General features: G+C 36.4%; 1 protein-coding gene across 4 annotated transcripts in view; it reads right to left on the reverse strand.

The window, feature by feature from the left end:
• The window catches only part of LOC121381869 (tyrosine-protein phosphatase non-receptor type 4-like), a 159,381-nt gene that overhangs the window by 98,760 nt on the left and 37,508 nt on the right, over nt 1-23,113 (reverse strand). For all 4 annotated transcript variants that reach the window (XM_041511254.1, XM_041511253.1, XM_041511255.1 and 1 more), the window contains exons 2-7: nt 19,760-19,908; nt 18,890-19,003; nt 6,647-6,689; nt 5,182-5,257; nt 3,627-3,724; nt 810-930 (exon numbers count right to left, since the gene is read on the reverse strand). In XM_041511254.1, coding sequence (XP_041367188.1) covers nt 810-930; nt 3,627-3,724; nt 5,182-5,257; nt 6,647-6,689; nt 18,890-19,003; nt 19,760-19,897 — 590 coding nt within the window. In that variant the 5' untranslated portion in view covers nt 19,898-19,908. The remainder of the gene's footprint in view (nt 1-809; nt 931-3,626; nt 3,725-5,181; nt 5,258-6,646; nt 6,690-18,889; nt 19,004-19,759; nt 19,909-23,113) is intronic.

Consider the following 23,113-nt stretch of genomic DNA (forward strand, 5'->3'; position numbering starts at 1 on the left):
CTTTTTAATGACAATTTCACGCACACACTTGGACATGTTCACCATGCTGTCAGCAAGACATCATTTTGTATGTATGTCTGATAAGCGTGATATACCCTAATGTCTTTTGTCTACATAATTATACCAAATCAGAAATAAGTTTGCAAGTAATTAAATTCGTAGTGCTATCAACGTGTTCGTGAATTTCATGGTATATTTTATTCATGAACATATTTGCGTATACGGTAACCTAGTATTAAGTCAACCAATATACTATACAACCTGAGTCATAGCATCCACTGCAGAACTGCCAAATGTATATTAGTAAGTTGAATAAAACTATATCTAATGTTACATCATTTTACGATTCAAGCAAAATCCTACGTGTAGGATATTACTCATCATGTTGCCTGTCTGACACGACTCGTTTGCTTTGATTAGATCAAGTTTGTTTTGTTTAACAACACAACTAGAGTACATTGCTTTATTAATCACTGGCTATTGGATGTCAAACATTTGGTAATTTTTACATTAATTATCAGGGTCATACCTAGTCTAAAATAATTGTGGTGGGCATGAGTCACATTTAATATAGTTTTCTCTAACTAGGCAAAATGGACACATTTAAATTAAAATAATTAAAATCAGTATTCTTTCTTCTCTCTCTTTTTCTTTTAGTGGGGTGGGTGAGCAGCATCCCTAGGCATACCCCACTAGCCACAGCTTCTATCCGCTTTGCTCAAGATGAGCACTTTTGTTCGTTTAGCTGCGATACAAAACTCTAGCTAGTACACTGAGCCAGATGTGCTAGTTAAAACAAAGCTATGTACCTGTGCTGCTTGTGTTTCTCTGCCACTAGTTTCTCAAACTCCTTCGTCTGACCAGGCATAAATATGAAGTCAGACAGGTACCCATCAGTGTGTTCTTCTGGATTCAAGTCGCCAAGCTCAGCTAAAATAATCACATAAAACAATGTAATTACAATGTTTCTGTCGTTATATAATTTACTATATCCTGATTGGATACCGCCACCAAAAAACTGATTGTTATCCATCAATAAACCAATAAACCTTTGAAAATGATGTCATAAAATCAAAAGAGATCTCATTACATAAAACTGATCACGAAAATGACGATAGATACTGATTTATGAATATTTCAAACTTTAAAATGTTGTATTTGTAATTATAAGAACTGTTAATCATTTTTTTTTTAAACGAATTTAATCATATACGACAGTCACATATTTAGTAAGAAATCACTGTATATCATGGAATATATGATGTCAATGTAATTTGTCTCGCAAGTCTTTATGCTGCAACTATGTGTAAGAGGATTCACAATATCACCATAAACTAGACAGTGACGAAATTCCAATACATTATGGATTACTTGCAACAGAAAATAAAGTGTCAAGGGCCATTTTGGAAATGATTATTTGGAGTAGGGAGTGGGCGGTAAAACTCTCTATCACCATCAGTAATTAGACTTTATTTCTATCAGAGTGCAGAATTTAGCTCATTTGGTAGAGCAATCAGCTGAGGTGCCGAAGACGTGGGATCAAATCACCTCTGTGGACCCGTTAGATTTCCCTGTCCCAACTAATGCCCCATAATTGGTATATATCAAAGACCATGGTATCTGTTGTCCTTACTGCTTAAAAAAATTGATATAAAAGCTCCCTTCCTGTTAAAGAAAATGTTATGTTTTTTACGAAGACTGTGTGTCACAGTTCTAAAACTCATACCAAATAATAACTCTAGGTATGTATTAAGTAGTGTTGGTATAAAGTGCTCCTACTGGCAGTAGCTAGTGGGCATTTCCCTATTAGCTCAGTTGGACTGAGAGTCCATGGTTCAAATCCCCTCAGTGGAGGTTGATTTTTCTGTTACAGGTATGTAATACATTATTTCTCCATATCAATCAAAGAAAGGGACACGTGTCCAGTTTGACTACATTAAGCAGCTACACCACAAAACACAAAGATAATAGTAGTCTACAGGCTTCAGACAATATTGACAACTAGGGTGGGTGGGAGAACATGTACATATTAATTCATCTTTCAACTGGATGGGGGCATGTATTTATATACTGATGAAGAAAGAAATAAGGGACAACATGGTTTTTGAGACCAAATTTAGTTCACTACTAGAGTAGTTAAAGGAGAGGACAATTAAGGCATTTGGCCTGGTATGCATATTCAACGATATATAATGCACATTATTGCTTAATATCAACACGTATAATCGTATAGTTAATTAATAAAACGGTTAAATGTGACGACTATTATATATAACGGGCACAGCCATTTTGTACCATCTCAGTGAGTATGCCCTCTGGCGAGCTGGTGGTTACGTAATACTTAACGCGTCACGTCAGGAATGAGCCTTAGAACTAGAGAAATACAATCTACCTGGTTTTTGCGGGATGATAAATAGTCATACATTGCAATGTTCTGTAATAATACACATCCCAGTAAGCCAACAGTAAGTATATCCAGCACTATATATATTATTTTTCAATACAAAATAAAATACCATTGTCAAAGTGGCTACACAACAAGTCGAAACAATTAACAATGTTTTGCCCATGCATTAACCTACGTACTGAAATGATACACGGAGTGTTTTCTTAGTTAATTGGTCTATGCTGTTAGTTGCTTCTACCTTTGATTCCTGATTGGCAGGTGTGTATTTGATTGGTAACCAGACGAGCCAATTAATTGACGCTGTCTAGACACAAAAATACATACCGGTATTGTGGAATATTACCTGTCGCCCCTAAAATTGTAATGGACATGGTTTATTACTGTAAATAGTTCTGTAAAACTATTGATTAAGTAGATTTTTCCATCTAAAAACACAGAACTGACCAATTACGTAGTCCCAAAGAAAAGAAAATTATCACATGGGTATTGTGGGTTGTCGTTTTTGCTCCAACGTATCATATCAATAGGCGTAATAGTGTAAATTTTTCCTTTAGATTATTAAACAGAGAAAAACACTATAACCCCATTTTTTTCCGTTAATGCAACTTGAAATATATTTAGTTAAATAGTTTATTATATTATTACGTCATTTATGCTGGTTTACAAGTGAGGTTGATCAAAGAGAAGCGCCTTGTCGAAAATTACTGCTTTTGTTAACACTGTACATACAGGAGATGGTCAGGAGCTGACGTCACTTCGCCCCAAGCTATCCCACCGGACGTCACAAAAACGAAACAAAATGGCTGCCCCCAGTTAGCAGGAATAATCATGGTTTTTTATTAACTCTAAAATTACGCGTTTTTCATTTGCTAAAGTGTCAGTATGTGTTGGTGGTCCGGGTATGCATCTTTCCAACACATAAGGCTCTTGTTGGAGTTGACCCTACCTTTAAGTCTGCATAAAGTACGGAGATGTAATATGGGACTGAATGTCAGTACTGTGGGACTGACTACCAGTAACACAGTTAACTTCCCAATACTGGGGACAAGGGTTGTTTGGGTTGCAGTCAATATTAATACTTCCTGTTACTAGTTATGTGTTCCTTTATTTCTTTCCATCAGTATATAATCGTCATTGTCACCCTATGCTAGCTATACTAGCACTTAACTTGTTTTCTATACACAAGGCAGGAAAAGAGTGGTTATAAAATATACATTACATTGCACTGCATAACTGGCCAGCAACACTGCCTGGCTCAGTGGACAGACGAGCTTTCCTGAAAGAATGTCTCTCTTCACTTGTAAGAAGAAATGGTATCTGAAACAAAAACATGTCTGATGTTACAAACAGATGGCGAACATTAACTGTTTAAGAACAAACATACATCTATTTGAAAATGGTAAAGGGCAAAAAGTAATTACCATACAAAAATGAAAGCAACTGAAGATGCTGGAATTTGCAGATCCTAAATTTTATCCATCAAGAAATATCATGCCAGATATATACAGAACTATTAATCAAATACTTTTCTGAATCTATAGGTAACAAGGCATTGGAAATACCACAAAGCCCCTCATGGTTTGGCAATAATATTTATGAAAATTGCATCAGAAATGAAGTCAGTAGACATTGTAATATTTATTTTTGGTAACCGTGAATGCTAACGCAGAAAGGCCAACTCATTCAAGAAAAGATTATCCTCTTCATATATGTCAAGTTTATGACAATTTTATGAACAATTAAGTCATGACATATAAATCGGGCATAAAATAATAATTGTGGTGCCTTCCCCTGCCCACCAAATAACCACAACCAAAAACTGTACAAAACTGATTCAAAATTTTCAAATCACCTGAGGCCTATATTAGTCAAGGCAAGGTGAATGTATGACTAGCTTCACATTGTTTTTGTTAGAACTGTTTTGAGAAAGCACTACAATGTTAATTATGACAAAATCTCTTATTGCATATCAAGACTAGTCCCAAAAACCAATACCCTACAAGAATCAAGTCATTCTCCTCAAGCCTCACCCTGTATCGAAGATTTAATAATGTTTCCACTTTTTACCGAATTAAACATCTGAAGTAACAGAAGTGTAAAAATACATAAGATGACAGCCTCAATTACTTCTCTTTACTCGAGGGCCAATACGGACAAAGTGTCGATACACGGGTCAATATTTCTCACACCAAAATAATAATTACCAAAGAGAAGAAATTTGTTTGGCCATTATTAAATTAAATGTATTGAATTGGTAAGACTTTGGTTACTTGATGAAATTTTAATGACTCATACATGAAAGCTCTATTTCAGGGTGTTTATAATCGTTTAAAGTGAGAAGCCGTTGGAGAAAAATATGTGGCTATGTCTGCCAAGTGCAGAAAGGTATACAATGGTAAACATGAAAAGTCAGCAATGATGGTAGCAGCAATAATTGCCGAGAATCACTGCTTGTGGTCTACTAAAGTTAAAAAGTTTGTTTTGTTTAACAGCACATTGATTAATTAATCATCACCTACTGGGTATCAAACATCTGGTAATTGTGACTCGTAGTCGTCAGAGGAAACCTGCTACATTTTTTCATAATGCAGAAAGGGATCGTTTATATGCACTTTCCCACAGACAGGAAAGCATATACCATGTCCTTTGACCAGTTGTGGTGCAATCGTTGGAACGAGAGAAAAAACAATCAGCTATATGGATGTGGTCTACTAATGATTACTGATATTTAATCTATTCTAGTTCAATTTATGTAAATAACATTGAACCATTACCTTGTATATTCTTCGGCTAACTTGCTTGGATCAGAAACATAAAACTTCACTTGGAAAAAGAATTCAAACGGTGGTCCTGTTGATAAAAAAAAAAAAAAAAACCCATATAAATTAAATGGAAATGTGAATAAAAAAAATAACTCACCAAGATAAATTATTTTAAAAGATAAATTACTGAACACATGCAATGAAATTTCCTGCCTTTTGAAACCAAAATATGAGATTGAGAATAATCAATATGGTACAAATTAACTCTCTTTTTTTATGACATGCATTTTTCAATTTAAAACCTAAGTATCTTAAAACAAAGAAAGAGTCGAAGAAGAAAAAACCCCAGGAAGAACAAAATGTGTAGCTCTTATTGGCCTGACATCTACAATGATATATACATATGGAAATAAGAACATAGTAGCACACACCTATCTGCATATTAGACATAAACAATTAATGGGTTTATTCCACTGGCTGATACAAGATAACACATGTGAGAAGGCCCTACACCTATAATATGTGTCAACAACAGCCGTGTGTCAGTGCACATGGAGAGGAGACGAATGACAAAGGATGCTGTTTTCACCCATCCATTTATCTCCGGTCTCAAGTCGCTGTCATTAGTGGAGGGCTTGGCATACATGGGATAATTGTCCCGAATATTTATAGCTCTGGCAAACACAGGTAAATTAAGTTTTCAAAATGATAAACAGCCACACACAGGTAAAATAAATGTTGAAAATGTGAAACGGACACATGCTAACAGGAAGAATACATTTTGAGAATGAAAAATTATTAACACTGATTTGTGTTGCTTGGTGCACTTGGTAGAGGTCAGACAAAGACAGACGCAGATTTTTTTTTTTTTATTTGTATGTTTAAATATACATTCATCTGCATACAAGTGTAATAACCTATGTACATAATATAAAATGTCTAATTCTAATTCTAATTAATAATTTTTTAAAATTTTGACTAGTATATTTAATTTGTATGTGGCATTAAAAAAACTGGGACTTGAATACTATTTTCGGGAACGTCAACAATACACAACCTATAATATGAACTAAAACACTATGGATATAGGCCTATAAGTTAATAAAGCAAATAAATGTGAGGGTACATAATACAAACAAAACAGATTATAATTAGTGCCCCTACTAGTACCCAAGTGGTTGTGGGTTTGAAATCTTCTGAAACTGAACACTGCATTTGATGTAATTTGACATATTGTAAACTGCAATTTTCTTACTAAACTCTTTCTAAAAATTATTTTAAAAATTTAAAATTCCATTAATTTAAAAGATTTTAGGGTACATAATTTTACCCATCGTACCCTCTGGCAGAAACCCTGTTAGTTACATGTAACTTGTACTTCAATCAATCAATCAATCAATCAATCAATAAATCGATCAATCAATCTATCACAGAGATATATGTAGGAGAAAAAACCCAGTACAGTGAAAATTCTTACCTCTACACTGTTTCTTGATAGTCTTTAGGGGATCCAGCCACCTCTATAAAAATAACAGAAGAAATTAGTAAGATCTACAGGCCTCAGTGGTGTCGTGGTTAAACGATTGGTAGGTACTGTGTTCGCAGCCCGGTACCTGCTCCCACCTAGAGCAAGTTTTAAAGACTCAGTGGGTCTCTCACTTACAACAGATAACTGAGGTGTGTGCCCAGGACAGCGTGCTTGAACCTTAATTGGATATCAGCACGAGAATAAGTTGAAATGAAAAGTAAGATCTTACTTTATTTACTCTCAACAATTTCTATTTCTCAATAAAGCAAATAAAATATTTCATATTGGTCTACATTCCATTTGTATGATGAAGAATGGCATTAATTTACCGGTACATACATTTTACCTAAATTTATCTTAATTATTGAAACAAGAATTCCATGGAATTAAATATCTCACCTACTACCTGTATAAACTGATTTAGTGAATAAGAAATAATTTGTAATGCATCAAAGCCACCAAATATTAAATCAAGTTACAATTATTGAGATCAGTTTTCATAGCAAGACTTTTTAATAGTTATTTTACCAAGAAAATGATGAACTGTGAGTTGTAGAGTTTAAATCTACTTTACAGTATACTTTGTATTCATGTTTGTTTTGTTTTATTTAACGACATCACTATTCGTGCAACTCAAAAAGAAAAGTGGGAAAATCATCTTTATTATATGCTCAAGATAAACATGTAAACTTTTTGAAGTTTGACATACAGCATTAATGACTTTATTCTAAAGAAACATGATTTTTGTTTTATTTATCACATCACACAATTTTATTGTGATTGAAATTAATGATGTAAAGTTAAAGTTTGTTTTGTTTAACGACACCACTGGAGCACATTGATTAATTAATCATAGGCTATTGGATGTCAAACATTTGCTAATTCTGACACATCAGAGGAAATCTGCTACATTGTCCCTATGCAGCAAGAGATCTTTTACATTGACTTTTCCACAGACAGAAAAGCACATGCCATGGAATGAGTTTACAATAATTAGTAAAGCATTATTTCTACTTTTGACATTCTTACTCGAGCTAGCGATGAAGATGGACGCTGTTCCATGCTCTCTCGTGTTACCCCCCAACCTGGGGGGATTAATTGCTTCGTATGGGACGCTGATAGAGTACCGCGTCGCGTACACTGGATCACGGGCAACCGTGACTTTGGTGTACGGCGACCCTGCTCCACAAAAGAAGGGAAGAGAACCGAGGAAGAGGAAATGTGCGCCAGGGGCGGCACAGGGAGGAACAAAGCTGGCGGCTCAACCGCCAGCGGCGGTCCCTTCTGCGTCGTCGCTCCTAGCCCAACCGGACAAGCCAGCCAAGCCAGCTGAGGAAACCCAGCAAGCGAAGTCTGACAAGTCGACGCCAGGAGAGGAACTGAACATCGCCATGTGCGAGACTCCACGGCCGGCGTCTCCCGTTCCTGCACCTTCACGTTCGACTCCGTCGAGACCCCCCACCCACGGGGAACTCCGTTGAGACGAACAAGGAAGTTGGTGTTGCGAAACGGAAGGCTGTCACTCCCCCGAGTGACCAGCCAGCCAAGGCACGGCCTTCCGCCTCTGGCCGAGGCAGGGACTTTGCCAAATGGAGTCTCGCTGTCAGCAAGATCAAGAGCCAGTACTCTAAGTACTTGGTTGGTGATACACCACACATGGGCTCACTGCTGGGAGGCATCCAAGAGGGAAGTTTCAAGCGCTTCCCCGACGGCAGTGAGGTGGCCATCCACGATACGGACTTACGAGATGGGACGCTCTGCCTAGTGGTGACGATGCGCTGGGAGGGTCTGTACAGACAAGGAATCCTTTTCAGGGATATGGACAACAACACCGTCCACAGAGTACTCAAGATCATCGCCGGCATCCATTACGTCGAGCTAGCAAAAACCCTGCTAGGTCACAGGTGGAGGAAACTTGTGCCACACTTCAACGGCAAGCAGTTCATCTCGTCTCCGTAGGCACCAACCTCCTCAAGAACAAAACGGCCTTCATGTGGACATATAAATCGGACTTTAAACTTTTAGACCTTCGTTCAAAATTTTATGTCGAAATTACTTTTTTTTACAATTATTAAATAGTCCGATCCTCTCTTCTTTCTCTTATGTATTTTTGGACTGTCCTTCTAAAATGCTCCAAATTATATAAATATTCGACCGAGCAGTCAATTCTTTTTATTTTTGGCTTGTAACTTTTTATTTATTTATTTTTAATTCTATTAACTTTTTTTTCTCTCACTAATTGCTATTTTAAAAATTCTGCCCATTTTCAACTCTAACCCCCCCCCCCATCCCGAGTCAGGCCACCTATCTTATCGGAGGTTGGACTCTGGATGGGGGGCGTGTTCGAAACCCTAGTGGTATATGGGAACGTTAAAATATACTCTTCAAAAGAAGAAACGCAAGACCACATTGTCGTAACATTTGGAGAATTGATTTAATTATTGAATGGTGAGTCCGATAATTACCAAATGTTGCAGGATTGTTCACAATTCACTCTAGTCCATTGTGAGTAAGTGATAGGACACACCACCAAGGTCAAGGTCATCTGGAGTCAATACCGGGTGTGGCCTCCGCGTGTGTTGACAACTGCCTGGCACCGCCTGCCCAATGAAGCAACCAGAGTACGGATGACGTCCCGGGGGATGGTGGCCCACTCGGCCTGCAAGGCTGCTGCCAGCTCGGGCAGGGTCTGAGGCTGTGGTTGTCGCTGTCGGAGGCGTCGGTCCAACTCGTCCCATAGATGCTCAATTGGGTTCAAATCCGGTGATATTGATGGCCAAGGAAGGACATTAATGTTGTTGTTCTGTAGGAAAGCCGTTGTGAGACGTGCTGTGTGAGGCCTGGCATTGTCATGTTGGAACACTGCGTTGGCGTTGGCCATAACTGGAACGATGTGTGGCCAGAGGATCTGGTCAATGTAGCCCTGTGCATTCAGGTTGCCCTGCACGTGGACCAGGTCAGTTCTGCCAGTGTGTGAGATGGCTGCCCACACCATGACACTACCCCCGCCGAATCTGTCCACTTCCTGCACGCAGTTTGCCGCATAACGTTCACCACGATGCCTATACACGCGACATCTTCCATCATGACGTCGGAGCAGAAATCGGGACTCGTCACTGAACCACACCTGTCTCCATCGCAGTTGAGGCCATTGTCGATGAATCTGGCACCACTGCAGTCGGAGTTGACGGTGTTGTGGTGTTAAGATGACACCTCGAACTGGACGTCTGGCATGAATTCCTACCTCACGTAGGCGGTTCCGTACGGTCTGGTCGGATATCCTGCGCAAACCTGGTATTGCTGCGGCTGTGGAGGTGGCAGTAGTCAATTGTTCCCGAAGGTGGTGTACCCGGATGTAGCGGTCCTGCCCGGGGGTAGTGACCCGTGGTCGACCGGATCTAGGGAGGTCACGTGTTGATCCATGTTGCTGGTAACGGTCCCACAGTCTGGAGATGGTGCTTGGGGACACATGGAATGCCCTGGCAACGGCCGTTCTGGATTCGCCTGCGTCTAGTCGGCCGATGGCATTGTTTCTCTGCGGTTCACCGAGATGTGGCATGTCCTGGATTGTCAACTGTCGGCCAGATACAGAGGCCAGGCAAGCGAACACCCTGCACTTTTATACTGTCGGTGTTCATGTTGCACGTGCAGACAACGCACGTGCAGTGGTGACATGGTTTGCACGTGGCTGCGTTTTTGCGAATATTCACATTTTGGAACTTTATTGTACAGTAGCTCCGTTTTATCGAATGTAACCGTGGGAATGTGTTTGGGACATGCAATGACCTTATATTCACAAAGCATGAACCGGTAGGAAACATAAAATCGGAGTTATAACCCATTTGTACCCTTTTGCGTTTCTTTTTTTGAAGAGTATAGTTATCTATCTATCTATCTATCTATCTATCTATCTACTTTTGCCTTTACATAAGCACTGCAAAGCTACCTACATGTACACTAAACATTCCAAACTTTATCCGAAAATAAGGATGACATATACATGACAACATTCTAATGTTTTCAATGTACACCATACAGCAAATAAAACAAATTACGACACTATTCATGAGTAAAAAAAATCATACAAATTATGTCACTATTCAAAAGAATTTAACTCTTGGTTCTTTTTTCCTTTTAGCTCAAAAGCAATTTTAATGTTTGCTTTTCAATGTGTTTTATAAAACTGAAATGGCCTTTATTGGAAATGAAAACATATATATCATCTCCTGATATTTGACAACTTAGCAAAACATCTTTTTGTCTAATTTTAACTTCATTTTATTAAAAGGTTAACCAACCTTTAACAGGAGAGGCCAATTATCCCCCATGATTGCATGACTGTACAAGATGATTCACTAGATAACAATTCAGTCAGCATGTCAAATGTATTTTATCACAAAGTTACATACATGTACCGTACATGTGTAATCAAAGCTATCCAATGGAAAACTGTCACGGGAGGACAAAAATCCATGTACATATATGTACATCAATGAAAAATATCTTTGCAAGTGCTGATTGAATACAACCTAATAATGACCAGAATTACATATAACATTCCCAAGCAATTAAAATATTTACTCTGGCTACCATATTATAACATCATGTACAAGTACAAATATGAAATACACTTTTAAATGCACTTTTAAAAAAACTTGTATGTGTTCACTATCAACGGAGATCCTCAAAAGTATACATTCGATTCCTCGCCTGTGCTGCCATTGCTCGGCAAAGCACAAACGATAGCCTGTTGTCAGTTTCAGTTAACACGTAACACGTGCCTTTGCGGATTTGAAATTGTAGGGGTCACCTCAAAAAAGTAAATGAGAAATCTTGCACTGTACGAATAATGTTCAGTTGAGGATAGGGTACTAGGGTGTTTACTCTTCTCAACATATTATCGACAATCATACCTTTCTATTTCAGAATTAATATTGTATAAAGTGTTAATAGAACTTTCAAAGTTTAGTTTGTATAAAATATTGATCATGTATATTTTTTTATAAAATACAATAAAGTCCCAGTTCTAATGGATCCCCGCTAAATGAAGAAAAAACAAAGCTGGCCATTGCATTTGTAGTTGATCTAGATAATGTAGATAAGTGAGTATTGCGAAACTATAGCGATGTGGTGGACCTTATATGTACCAAACAGAACTGGATCATCTATTCTAAATGCTTAAATAATAAAAATATATTCCAAGGACTGCAGCATTAAGAGATTTAGTTTACAGTTTTATTCTTGGTTTTTAAAAGTCTAAATGATAAAAATGTATGTTACAAACCACAAGTAACAGACGTGAAGATGAGCCATGCAATTTAATCTGTTCTAATAAAACGTCATGGAAACTAACATTGGTGATATAGCAATCATTTAGACATCGCGAGCACTCCTTATCACAGGACGTGTATTGATTAACACATGATCCAAGGAGATGGCAACCAGGGTGGCATAACAGCTCAGTGTCCAAGAAACCTCAAGCAGAAACATTTGGTGGCAATAAAACTGAGAACGACCAAATTGCTACATGCACACACTAATTGTGTGACCTTTTTTCATGACCTGTAAGTACATGCAATATACAAGCCCTGCAATTGGCCACAGCAATCAGCAATGCTGTGGAGATTGCTGTGGAGTTTTTCATTCTCCATAAAAACTCCACGACATGTTTTTGCCATGGACTATATTCAGGGTTTTTTCCAAGTCGTGTTTTTTAGCCGTGGAGAGTGTTTTAATTGCAGGAGCTGATATAGCAGCAACCTGACAATTATCATGAACATGTTTACAAACCACCACCACTGATAAATGCTTAAACAGTATTTTGGTGGATTTTATGACTGAACTAGTTATAATTTTAATTCAGTTTTATTCCTGAAATTATTTAGCGCTGGATTAAATCAGTTTAAATTTCAGTTTATTTACGAAACGTAACAAGTTGAATCCACAATATGACAGCTACATCTTTATAACTGTAATAAAGAGTTAAAAAGTTAAAAGTTAAGAGTGCATCGGCTGTTGGATGTCAAACATTTGGTAATTCTGACGGTCTCAGAGAGGAAAGCTGCTGCATGTAAGATTTTAACACCATAATATGTGAAACAATTAGATATTAGTATGAAACACATAAAATGAGATTTCATTTAACTTCATTTTTCAAGTTTTAGTACATATATATGCAAAGGTATGAAAAACACATACATGTAGCAAGTTTCCTCTGAAGACACCTGAGTATGAGTCGGAATTAGAGCTGGACAGCATACCATATATACCATTCGGTATTGGTATCATGTCAATACTGATTTACCGTACTGAGCAAATTTCAAAATACCAAAATTTTGGTATGGAATAATGTCATCCACCATTTAGTAAAACACTAACAATATATCTGATGAACGCAAAATAGCTGAAAAGAAGAGAGAGCCTTGTGTATAGAATGTAATTTTATTTAGATGAAATTAGTGAATAGCGGGTGAGCCTTAACTCGGGCATGCATTTATAGTAGAGTATACCAAAAATAACACTCAATATCAGTATCAGTATTGTATCAATACAGAATACTATACCGATACTGAGGTAAATCACCCCAAAAATACTGATACCGAACCTGAAATTTCAATACCGCCCAGCTCTAGTCAGAATTATTAAATGTTTGATGCTAATGATTAATTACCAGCCTCGGTGGCATCATGGTTAGGCCATCGGTCTACAGGCTGGTAGGTACTGGGTTTGGATCCCAGTCGAGGCATGGAATTTTATATTCAGATACCGACTCCAAACCCTGAGTGAGTGCTCTGCAAGGCTCAATGGGTAGGTGTAAAACCACTTGCACCAACCAGTGATCCATAATTGGTTCAACAAAGGCCATAGTTTGTGCTATCCTGCCTGTGGGAAGCGCAAATTAAAAATCCCTTGCTGCTAATCGGAAAGAGTAGCCCATGTAGTGGCGACAGCGGGTTTCCTCTCAAAATCTGTGTGGTCCTTAACCATATGTCTAACGCCATATAACCGTAAATAAAATGTGTTGAGTGTGTCGTTAAATAAAACATTTCTTTCTTTCTTTTTCTTTCTTTCTGATGATTAAAGGTAGGGTCAACTCAAACAAGAGCTTTATGTGTTGGAAAGATGCATACCCGGACCACCAACACATATTGACACTTTAATAAATGAAAAATGCGTAATTTTAGAGTTAATAAAAAACCATGATTATTCCTGCTAACTGGGGGCAGCCATTTTGTTTAGTTTTTGTGATGACCGGTAGTATAGCTTGGGGCGAAGTGACGTCAGCTCCGTCCATCTCCTCTTAAGCAAGCACAGTGTAAACAAACACATTAATTTATGACAAGGTGCTTCACTTTCATTAACCTTATTTGTAAAACAACATAAATGACTTGATAGTATAATAAACTATTTAACTAAATATATTTCAATTTGCATCAATAGAACGGATTAGAGTTATAGTATTTTTCTTTTCTAAAAAATCCAAAGAAAAAATGCATATTATTAGGCCTATTGGTAGGGTATGTTCGAGTAAAAACGACCATTCATGATACCCAAGTGATACTTTTCTTTTCTTTGGGACGACGTAATCAGTCAGTTTTGTGATTTTAGATGGGAAAGTCTACTTAATCAAGAGTTTTACAGAATTACTTACAGTAATAAAGCAGGTGGCTGATAATGCCCATTGCGATTGGAGGGGTATCCGTGCAGTTACCACAATACCCTGTGATCTTAATAAAAGAGGCACGTCTTTTTAGTGTGTCTAGACACAGTGTCTGGGGATCGTCTAAATGTACACCTGCCAATCAGGAACCACAGGTACAGGCCACAGAAAGAAAAGATCAATAAACCAAGAAAACATTCCGATTATTATTTCAGTACATGGATTAATTTATGTAAAACCATAATACAGTTATTTCAACACTATGACAATGGTAGTTTATTTTGTATTGAAAAATAATATATAATTGTTGTTGGCTTACTGGGATGACTATTATTACAGAACATTGCGATGCATTCATAAAAATCAGGTATGTTTTGTTTCTTCAGTTCGAAGACTAATTCCTGACGTGACACGTTAGGTATTAAGTAACCACCAGCTCGCCAGAGAGCGTATTCACTGGGATGGTACAAAATGGCTGCGCCTGTTATATATAATAGCCGTTACATTTAACCGTTTTATTAATTAACTATACGATTATACTTGTTGATATTAAGCAATAATGTGCATTATATATCGTTGAATATGCATACCAGGCCAAATGCCTTAATTGTCCTTTCCTTTAATTAATTTATCAATGTGCTTTAGTGGTGTTGTTATACAAAGCAAACCTTTTGCATAAATAGTATCACCCACATGGTATTCACCACAAGATCATAAATTTGTATGCATATCACCTACATTGTATTTGCTGCAAGATGAAAACCTTTTGTATAATATATCACCTATATGTCTGTATTTACCACAAGATCACAATTTGTTTGAAGAACACCTACATACTAGTATTTGCCACAAGATTATAACCTTGTTTGCATATTAATTACCTTTATATATTTACCACAAGATTAAAAAAAAAAACTTCATATCGCCTACATGTATTTAGCACAAGATCATAACCTTTTATATACAGGTATCTACTCATCTTCCTTTATCCACAGCCTGTGAGTGTACCAAATGTAGTTAATCTACTTCTTTAGAATGACAGCAAAGGATAAAAATGTATCATAGACCTCCATACAAAATTAGTCAGTGTCTCTCTGGGTAACTTAATACCTACATGCGTATCCTGCATTTTGTGACTTTCATTCTAGGCAAGGCAAAAATGAATAATTTAGTAACATTAGATCATCACACAGTACAAGTACACGCAGCTACTGGAATGCTTGGTTACTTGAATTCAGTATGGCATTCAATTAGATGATTTTGCATGCACTAATTATTGGCGAACAATAAAGAAACCGATGCACAGGCATATATTAGCAAGTGACCTCCCAGTAGCTATCTGTATTCTTACAGTGTAAGTTTAACCAGGCTTTTCTAGTGACTTACAACAGCAAAGTATATTCAATTACAAAGCTAAAAACTCCAAATAAAAAATCTCCATCTATCAAAACTCAGTATTTCCACTAGGGGCTGGCTGGACCCCGCACCGACCCCATTAATTTCTTTACCGGGACCGTAAAAATTGTAACCATTAAAAAAGGGACTTACCTCTGTGATCAATTCGCTGATAGAATTTTTAAATGCAAAAACTAATAAGGAGTGGCCAGTGGGGAAGAAGAGAAATTCAACCACCATGATGATGATCATATGAAAACAAGAAAAATTGTCCCAGCACGATTGTAGGAATAAAGATCTATTCTATAAGTCAATTCTTTCGATTTCTTTATAGGGTGTATACTACCAAATCAAATCCCATAGACAACAATAGTAACATATGTGGCTAAACCTCCTACCTGCAGCATATCAATCGACATAAACGCCACGGATATAAATACTACCACCCCTCACACTTAAAGTAAATCAGAAAAAATTGGGGATCAAACTGCTCGTTTCCAAAATAACGGGTAGCGTTTATGACTACCCTAGTTCCGCACAAAATTTGAGTACTTTTTTTTTACAGGTACCCCATACATGTTTCAAGCACAAGGCTACTTGACACATTGGTACTAGATGAAATAAAATTGCATTTTTTTTTTTACCCAGATGAAACTATTATTTTTTACAACCAACACACTCACATTTATAACCAATCACAGGACTTGTGGTGTTCACTTCTCTATCAAAAGTTGGGTGCACCTCGAACTTTGACCCAGCCGGAAGTTATTTGGTTTAGTACTACCTATATATATCAACACCAGTAATCTATGTCCCATCCCGGAAATGAATAACCTACTGATGTCAAGTCCAAGTTAAATGGTAAACAAGTAATGTTTCCAGAGATTTTGCCACCATTTTCCACTAACTGGTACCCAAACACTTGTTACTGTAACACAATGCAGTTGTTACTGTAACACAATGAAAATGACCACCAGTAATTTTCAAGGTTGCACGTCACCATTTGTGTTTTTGAACTTAACAATGTAAATATATATTATTTTTTTTTAACATTACATAATTAAATTTGCAAGACTTGCATGATATTCTTTTTTAATCATCTAATCTATCATTTAATATTAAAATAACTCAAATTTAACAACAATGCACCTACATTTAAAAAAAAAGAAGTTCCAATTTCAAGGTTGAATTTTTTAAATTTCTAGAACCTCTTATGCACATACAGAAGTAGGACTAGTAAATTTTAAAACATGGCTAATGAATTTTAAAACCCCCCACTGATCTCATGGTTAGTGGATTTTTTTTTGGGGGGGGGGGGAAATTCTAGAAGTGCTGGATTGCAGTTCAAAAAATAAATGACAATTAATAATTCCATAGTACATATTATGTGCTTTGTTTAGTCAAATAATTCCGTACTTCCATTTGAAATTATAACTGATCAAAGTTTTGACATTTTACAAATAATAATAATAAACATTATTACTGAAAGATATCTTAAAATATATCTTTCTATAAGAGTATATGACACCCAAATGTACTCCAGAATGCATCTAAAAGCAATTTAAGGGGAGTATGCCCCCACCCACTTTGGGGACTCAGTCTATGTTTAACTATTTTGCCAACCCTCTGAACAAAATCTCTGAGGAAACACTGAATACCACAAACATTGCTCTTTATTTGGTTACAGTAGAGTATGTATTTATACACTTTAAAAAATATTAATAATATTGTATAGCGTAACTAGGCTTGGTATATCCTGGGTTTTATTACTCCAATATTTAACACAATTCCCTAAAGGCTATGTCTGAGTTTTTGTGTTCCAAAGTCACAAAATGAATGTAAAAATTCCCAATTTTTATTTTATATATTATTTATTTAAATAAATAAATTTAAACCAATATTTTCATTATGATAGGTATTCAAACATGAAAGTATCTGCAATGCTCATGAATCAACATTTCTGGTAATCAAATCACTGACTGGTTTCATATCCATCAGATGCAGTCATTCATGAATTGTAGTCACTAGAATCTAATTTGCTTGAATTGCATTCCAACCTATTCAATCAGTTATTATTCTAAAATGTCTAACTTTAAAAAAAATGTTTTTGAAGTTAATTGAAAATATCCAGTCCTATGTAACATGTCAAATCCTGTTCAAAGCAACAGCCACAGGTGTCAAATAAAAATATAAATCCATGGTACTATGCACATGCACATGAACACATGCATGTATTAATGCAAATTCTTTATTTACTGAAAGAGACTGAATGTACAGTGAAACCCTCTAAACTGGACACTCATGATACAAAGTAAAACGTCTAGATTTAAGGTGCATCCTATTTACAGAGGTTGTGTTCCTTTTTGATATTTAAAAAAGGACTGTAAAAATAAGGGAATTCTGGTTCACAGAGGATCCGGTTTAAAGGCGTTTCACTAAATGAATAAATAGCATTTGCATAGGCAAACCATTTAGTTTATTGTAACTGTGAGGAACCATTTTGTTAAATATTCATCACGATTTGCTATGCAAGTTTCAGAGATCACTATATAATTCAAAAACATTAAATAGTAGTTGGCAATCAATTTTCAATTAATTTACAAAGTTCTGTTGCTAATGAAAACAAAATATTCCCTGAAGTTTGTTTACTATTATAATTAAAAGATAGATTATGAAACGTGACTTGATTTTATTTTACTTCTTAATGAAGACAAATATGGGGTAGGCGAGTCATTTTTAAAATATTCACTACAACTCAGCTCAATTAGCTATGTTTAAACAAACATTCCTAGAGTCATGCTAAAGCAATACATGTCCCCTATTAAACCAGACAAATTTCCGTATCTCTTAAGTTTAAGAGCAAAATGGGTAAATTGCCATGAAAATCACACCTGATCTGTACCAGTACATGATAAAGCTATGTACACAAAATTTCAGCTCATTATCTTGAGGCATTGCAAAAACAAAGTATGGAAAAAACTACATGTAGAACAGATTGATGGACAGACAGACAGACAAACGGACAGACAGATGGACAGACAGAAGGATGGAGAAGAAACCTGTAGTTGCCTTTGGTTGAACCGGTAGTGGACTAAAAAGGGACGATGAGAAGAGGTAAAAAAAACAAAAACACTCACCAATGCATCATCCCCAGGAGGAGCATCGACATACTGCAGGCCAAAGTAATCCTTTTCCACCAATTCTAAATGCTCAAACACTCGGTCCAACAATACCTGGGACTTAGCACGTTTCTGAAATAACAAGTGTAAGGTATGATACAAAATTGTACTGAAACACAGTATGGCAGATAATCTATTAACTGAAATCTAAAACATTAGTATCAGATACTTAAACATATTTAAATATTATTGGAGTGTATCATTACTGTATAAAGCATCAGTATACTGCAATTTACAAAATTAATGGGAGGAAAAAAAATTGCTTAACGACACCCCAGCACATTTTATGCATGTTAACATCTAAATTTACGTGGTGGGATCTAGCTCAGTGGTAGAATGCTAGCATGAGGTGCAATGGGTTGCAGGATTGATTCCCCCTTTTTTGTCCAACCACTACCTTATGGGTGGTAAGAAAGGCTGTGGAATGTACTGTCCTGTCTATGAGAAAGTGTATATAAAATATCACTTGCTGCTTTGTCAGTAGTAAACTATTTGACGGCTGCAGGTTTTCTATCCACAACATTCTCTCATCAAAATAAACTTATGTTAGACACAAAAAGTAGTTCAAAATGTGCTGGGGTGTCATTAAATATTCCTTTCTTTCCAAAAAAATCAAAAGAATATAAAGTCATCATGTACACTGTACAGTCAAACTTGTGTTTAACAACTACCTGAGTGGGTATCTTAAAGAATGCCTTTAATTACCCTGTAAATAAGAATTCCTTTCCTTCAAGAAGGCAGGTGTTTCAATACGTTTCACTATGTATATGTCTTTCAATAAACTTTAAGTCTTACGACATTAAAATTTCTTCTTAAAAAGAATCTTACATCTATTTCGAAATCCTGCAAACTGTTGTCAAGAAAATGCACGATACATGTAACCGATTTTGGCTGACGATCCTGCATGTGCGCCATTTCTGATGCCCGCACATTGTAACTTCCGCTGGACACTAGTCTCATGGACATAGTGTGCAACTCTGAAAAACAGAAAAAAATGCATCACATTATCACAAAGCAATTAAAAATGGGGAAAACATGGATGACAAATTTTGTCACAGTTTTCAAACATAGCAACACGTGTGTATAATGAAGGCTGCAAATCAATCAGGATCCCAAGCTTTTTGGGTTGGATGCATAACGCTTGGCTCACACTACCAACTGCCACAACAAAGTTGGCCAATTTTCTGCTCTCACAACTTCTACGACTATACAGTTGCTAGTCTAAATGCTCTTACAACTCAATGTTCGTCATATATGACTTTTACAACCCATCATAAATCAGCAGTTGGTGAAATTACAACACAACGGTTGAGTTGGCCAACTTTGTTGTACCAGCTGACAGTCTGAGCATAGCATTACTTAACAATTCTGGTGGAATCCTAAAAACTATCTCAACATTCAATGCCTGAAATGGCAAAATCTTGTAATTTGGTTAATACCATACTACATGCACCAAGATAATAGCATAATCAAACAATGCTGAAAATCTGTTAGTTTCTGGACAACATGCATAATTACCAAATTTATTTTAATGCTTGGAACATGTTACATTTTGTACCTTCAAATATATTTTGTGGGCTGCTCAAATAACTTAATCCAATGGTGGTGGTCATAAAAAAACTATTGTTTCCAACCCTCTTCATTTGTTAAATATGTAAAAAAAAACAAAAAAAAAACAACAACCCAAAACAAACACCAAAACCAACAACATTGCAAATGTGTACAAGTTTGTATTTGGTAAATGTACTTTGTACACTATTGTAGATAAAATTATCTTTTTTACAGTGGGATTTTACTTTTTTCTTTTTTCCAGAGGGTACGTAAGGTAAAATTACGAACCCTAAAATCTAGCAAATTAACGGATATTGCTATATTGATATATAGTATATATACATGTAGATAGTTTTCAGTACTTAGTAAAAACAAAGTCTTGTGAATGGTCTTATTCCTCCCCAGAGAGCCATAAAACTTCACTGTGGGTCGCAGCCAGGATCTATTTGTGAACTTGGTAGGCAACAGCCTTAACACTCATGAATTAGCGACTACCTTGCTGAAGCTAGTTATCAGGTGACGCTTGGCCTGGCCACTCACCACTCCATGTTATTTCCTGACACTTTCAACCAAGTCACTCTTTTTGCCCAAAACTTAACATTTTGTTGTGAATAACAGTTTTTGAATGTACATCAATCACAAACACTATAATTAAAAAATAAATTAAAAAATTGCTTAAAAATCAAAGTGTTTAGGCACAACCCTGGGACAGTGACACTGAAACCAGACTATTCCTTCATTTATTCATTTATAGCTACATGTATATGTTTGTGTTTACATATAATTAAGGTTCTAGCACGCTGTCCTCGGCTACCTGGACTGTCTGTCCAGGACAGTGGGTTAGTGGTTAGTGTTAGAGAAGTTGGTTGTGTTGGCTTTACACCTACCTACTGAGTTGTTAAAACTCTCTCTGGGTAGGAGCCAGTACTTTGGGGGTGGGGTGGGGGTGCAAACAAGTACCTATCAGCAGTATGTCCGTTAACTTAACCACTATACCACTGAGGCTGGTGAAAACCAGCACAGTGTAGTGCATGGCCGTATACTCTACACCAAATTGTGCACTAATTTTGAGGTTGCATGGTTCGTTGGGACTGAAGGGATGCTCCAGCTACTAATACACATGCAGTCTATCACCCTTCACACTCATCGGCATTGAAAACATTATCTCATTATAGACGTGGCTCCAGTTTGGCGATCTGTATTTAGTAAATCTGACAGGACTTAATGTAAATGGTGCTGTGCTCGGTACAGAAAATACATCCGATGCAGTGAGGTGGCCATGTTTACCCAGCACATTAGCTGGAAATGAGGAATAATTCATCCTGTGAGGCAGGATAAACACTATAAACAGTGTGTGCAAGCTGCCAGCCGGTGGAAACGGAAAACACATGTTTCACATGTTTCATTTACATTGTGATGTGCAAGTGTTTTAGACACAAACGCTGTACACCTGCGTTGTCTACCTGCTTAACATGTTCATGTTTAACAATAATCTGATTGTGAAGTGCAACAACTGATTGACAGTGATTAAGATCTAACTTGCTTATTGGTGTATATACATGGATTCTGAATGAATTTATGATTAACGACACCCCAACACTGTATATATCTTATAGTTAAAAGTGGTCATAAGAATTAAACATGTAGAAATGTAAGTTGTAACAGCCAGGACAGTTTTTTGTTAAGTGTTTAAATTTCAATAGTTGTTTTACCTTTATTTGTAAAATTTATGCTTGGACCTCATTAAAACTATTTCAATATTCTTTGGGTGGGTTTTTGTTGTTTGTTTGTTTTGTTTGTTTTGAGTTTAAACGGGTTGTTGGGGTTTTGTTGGGGGTTTTATGCAGGGTTGGGGGATTACATGTACAGAGTATGTACATGTATACTGTAAATTATCTAAATTTCAAAAGAAATGTTTTAGATACAAACAAAGGTTTTGTATGTTTTAAAATAAAAACAAACAAAAACAAATCAACAATCTACAGACTTTCTATTTTTAAGGATAGACATACATGTATGAGAGCTACAGAGCAAAACACCTGACACATGTATGTATAGTTATTATATTTACATGCAGGTACAAAACTGATACACATACTAATGTAGTCCACATTTTATCCGAGGTGAATTAAAAAAAAAAAAGAGGATTGACAAACCAACATTACAAAAATTCACACAATCTATCTCAAATTTCATTTTAAAAAATCCTATATGTACATATGCCACAGAATATAGAATAATGCCAAAAAGTATTAGTATTAGTATTATATTAAAAACATACCCATCAAAGAAGCTTCAACCTCTTGGTCAAAGTCAAAATCCATGTCTAGCTGTGTCACAAATTTAATGCAGTTATACTACATATAAGACAACGTATAATTCGCTGGTATCTTTACACACATGTACATGCAGGTGACCAGCCAATGTTGAACAAAACTGAAGCAGTACAACAAATGAGCATGAAGTGTTTTTGTTAAAACTAAACCCACAGAACAACTGAAGCGTGTTATTAAAACAGGTCAGCATCAAGTTGATCAACACCGAAACATTACTTGGCAAAAAATCTTCAATTCATTTACATTTTACATCCATCACGTTTGTAACTGTAACGGTCTATAAAAGACATTTATC

Source organism: Gigantopelta aegis, chromosome 9 (genome assembly GCF_016097555.1).
Source record: "Gigantopelta aegis isolate Gae_Host chromosome 9, Gae_host_genome, whole genome shotgun sequence".
Taxonomy (NCBI): domain Eukaryota; kingdom Metazoa; phylum Mollusca; class Gastropoda; order Neomphalida; family Peltospiridae; genus Gigantopelta; species Gigantopelta aegis.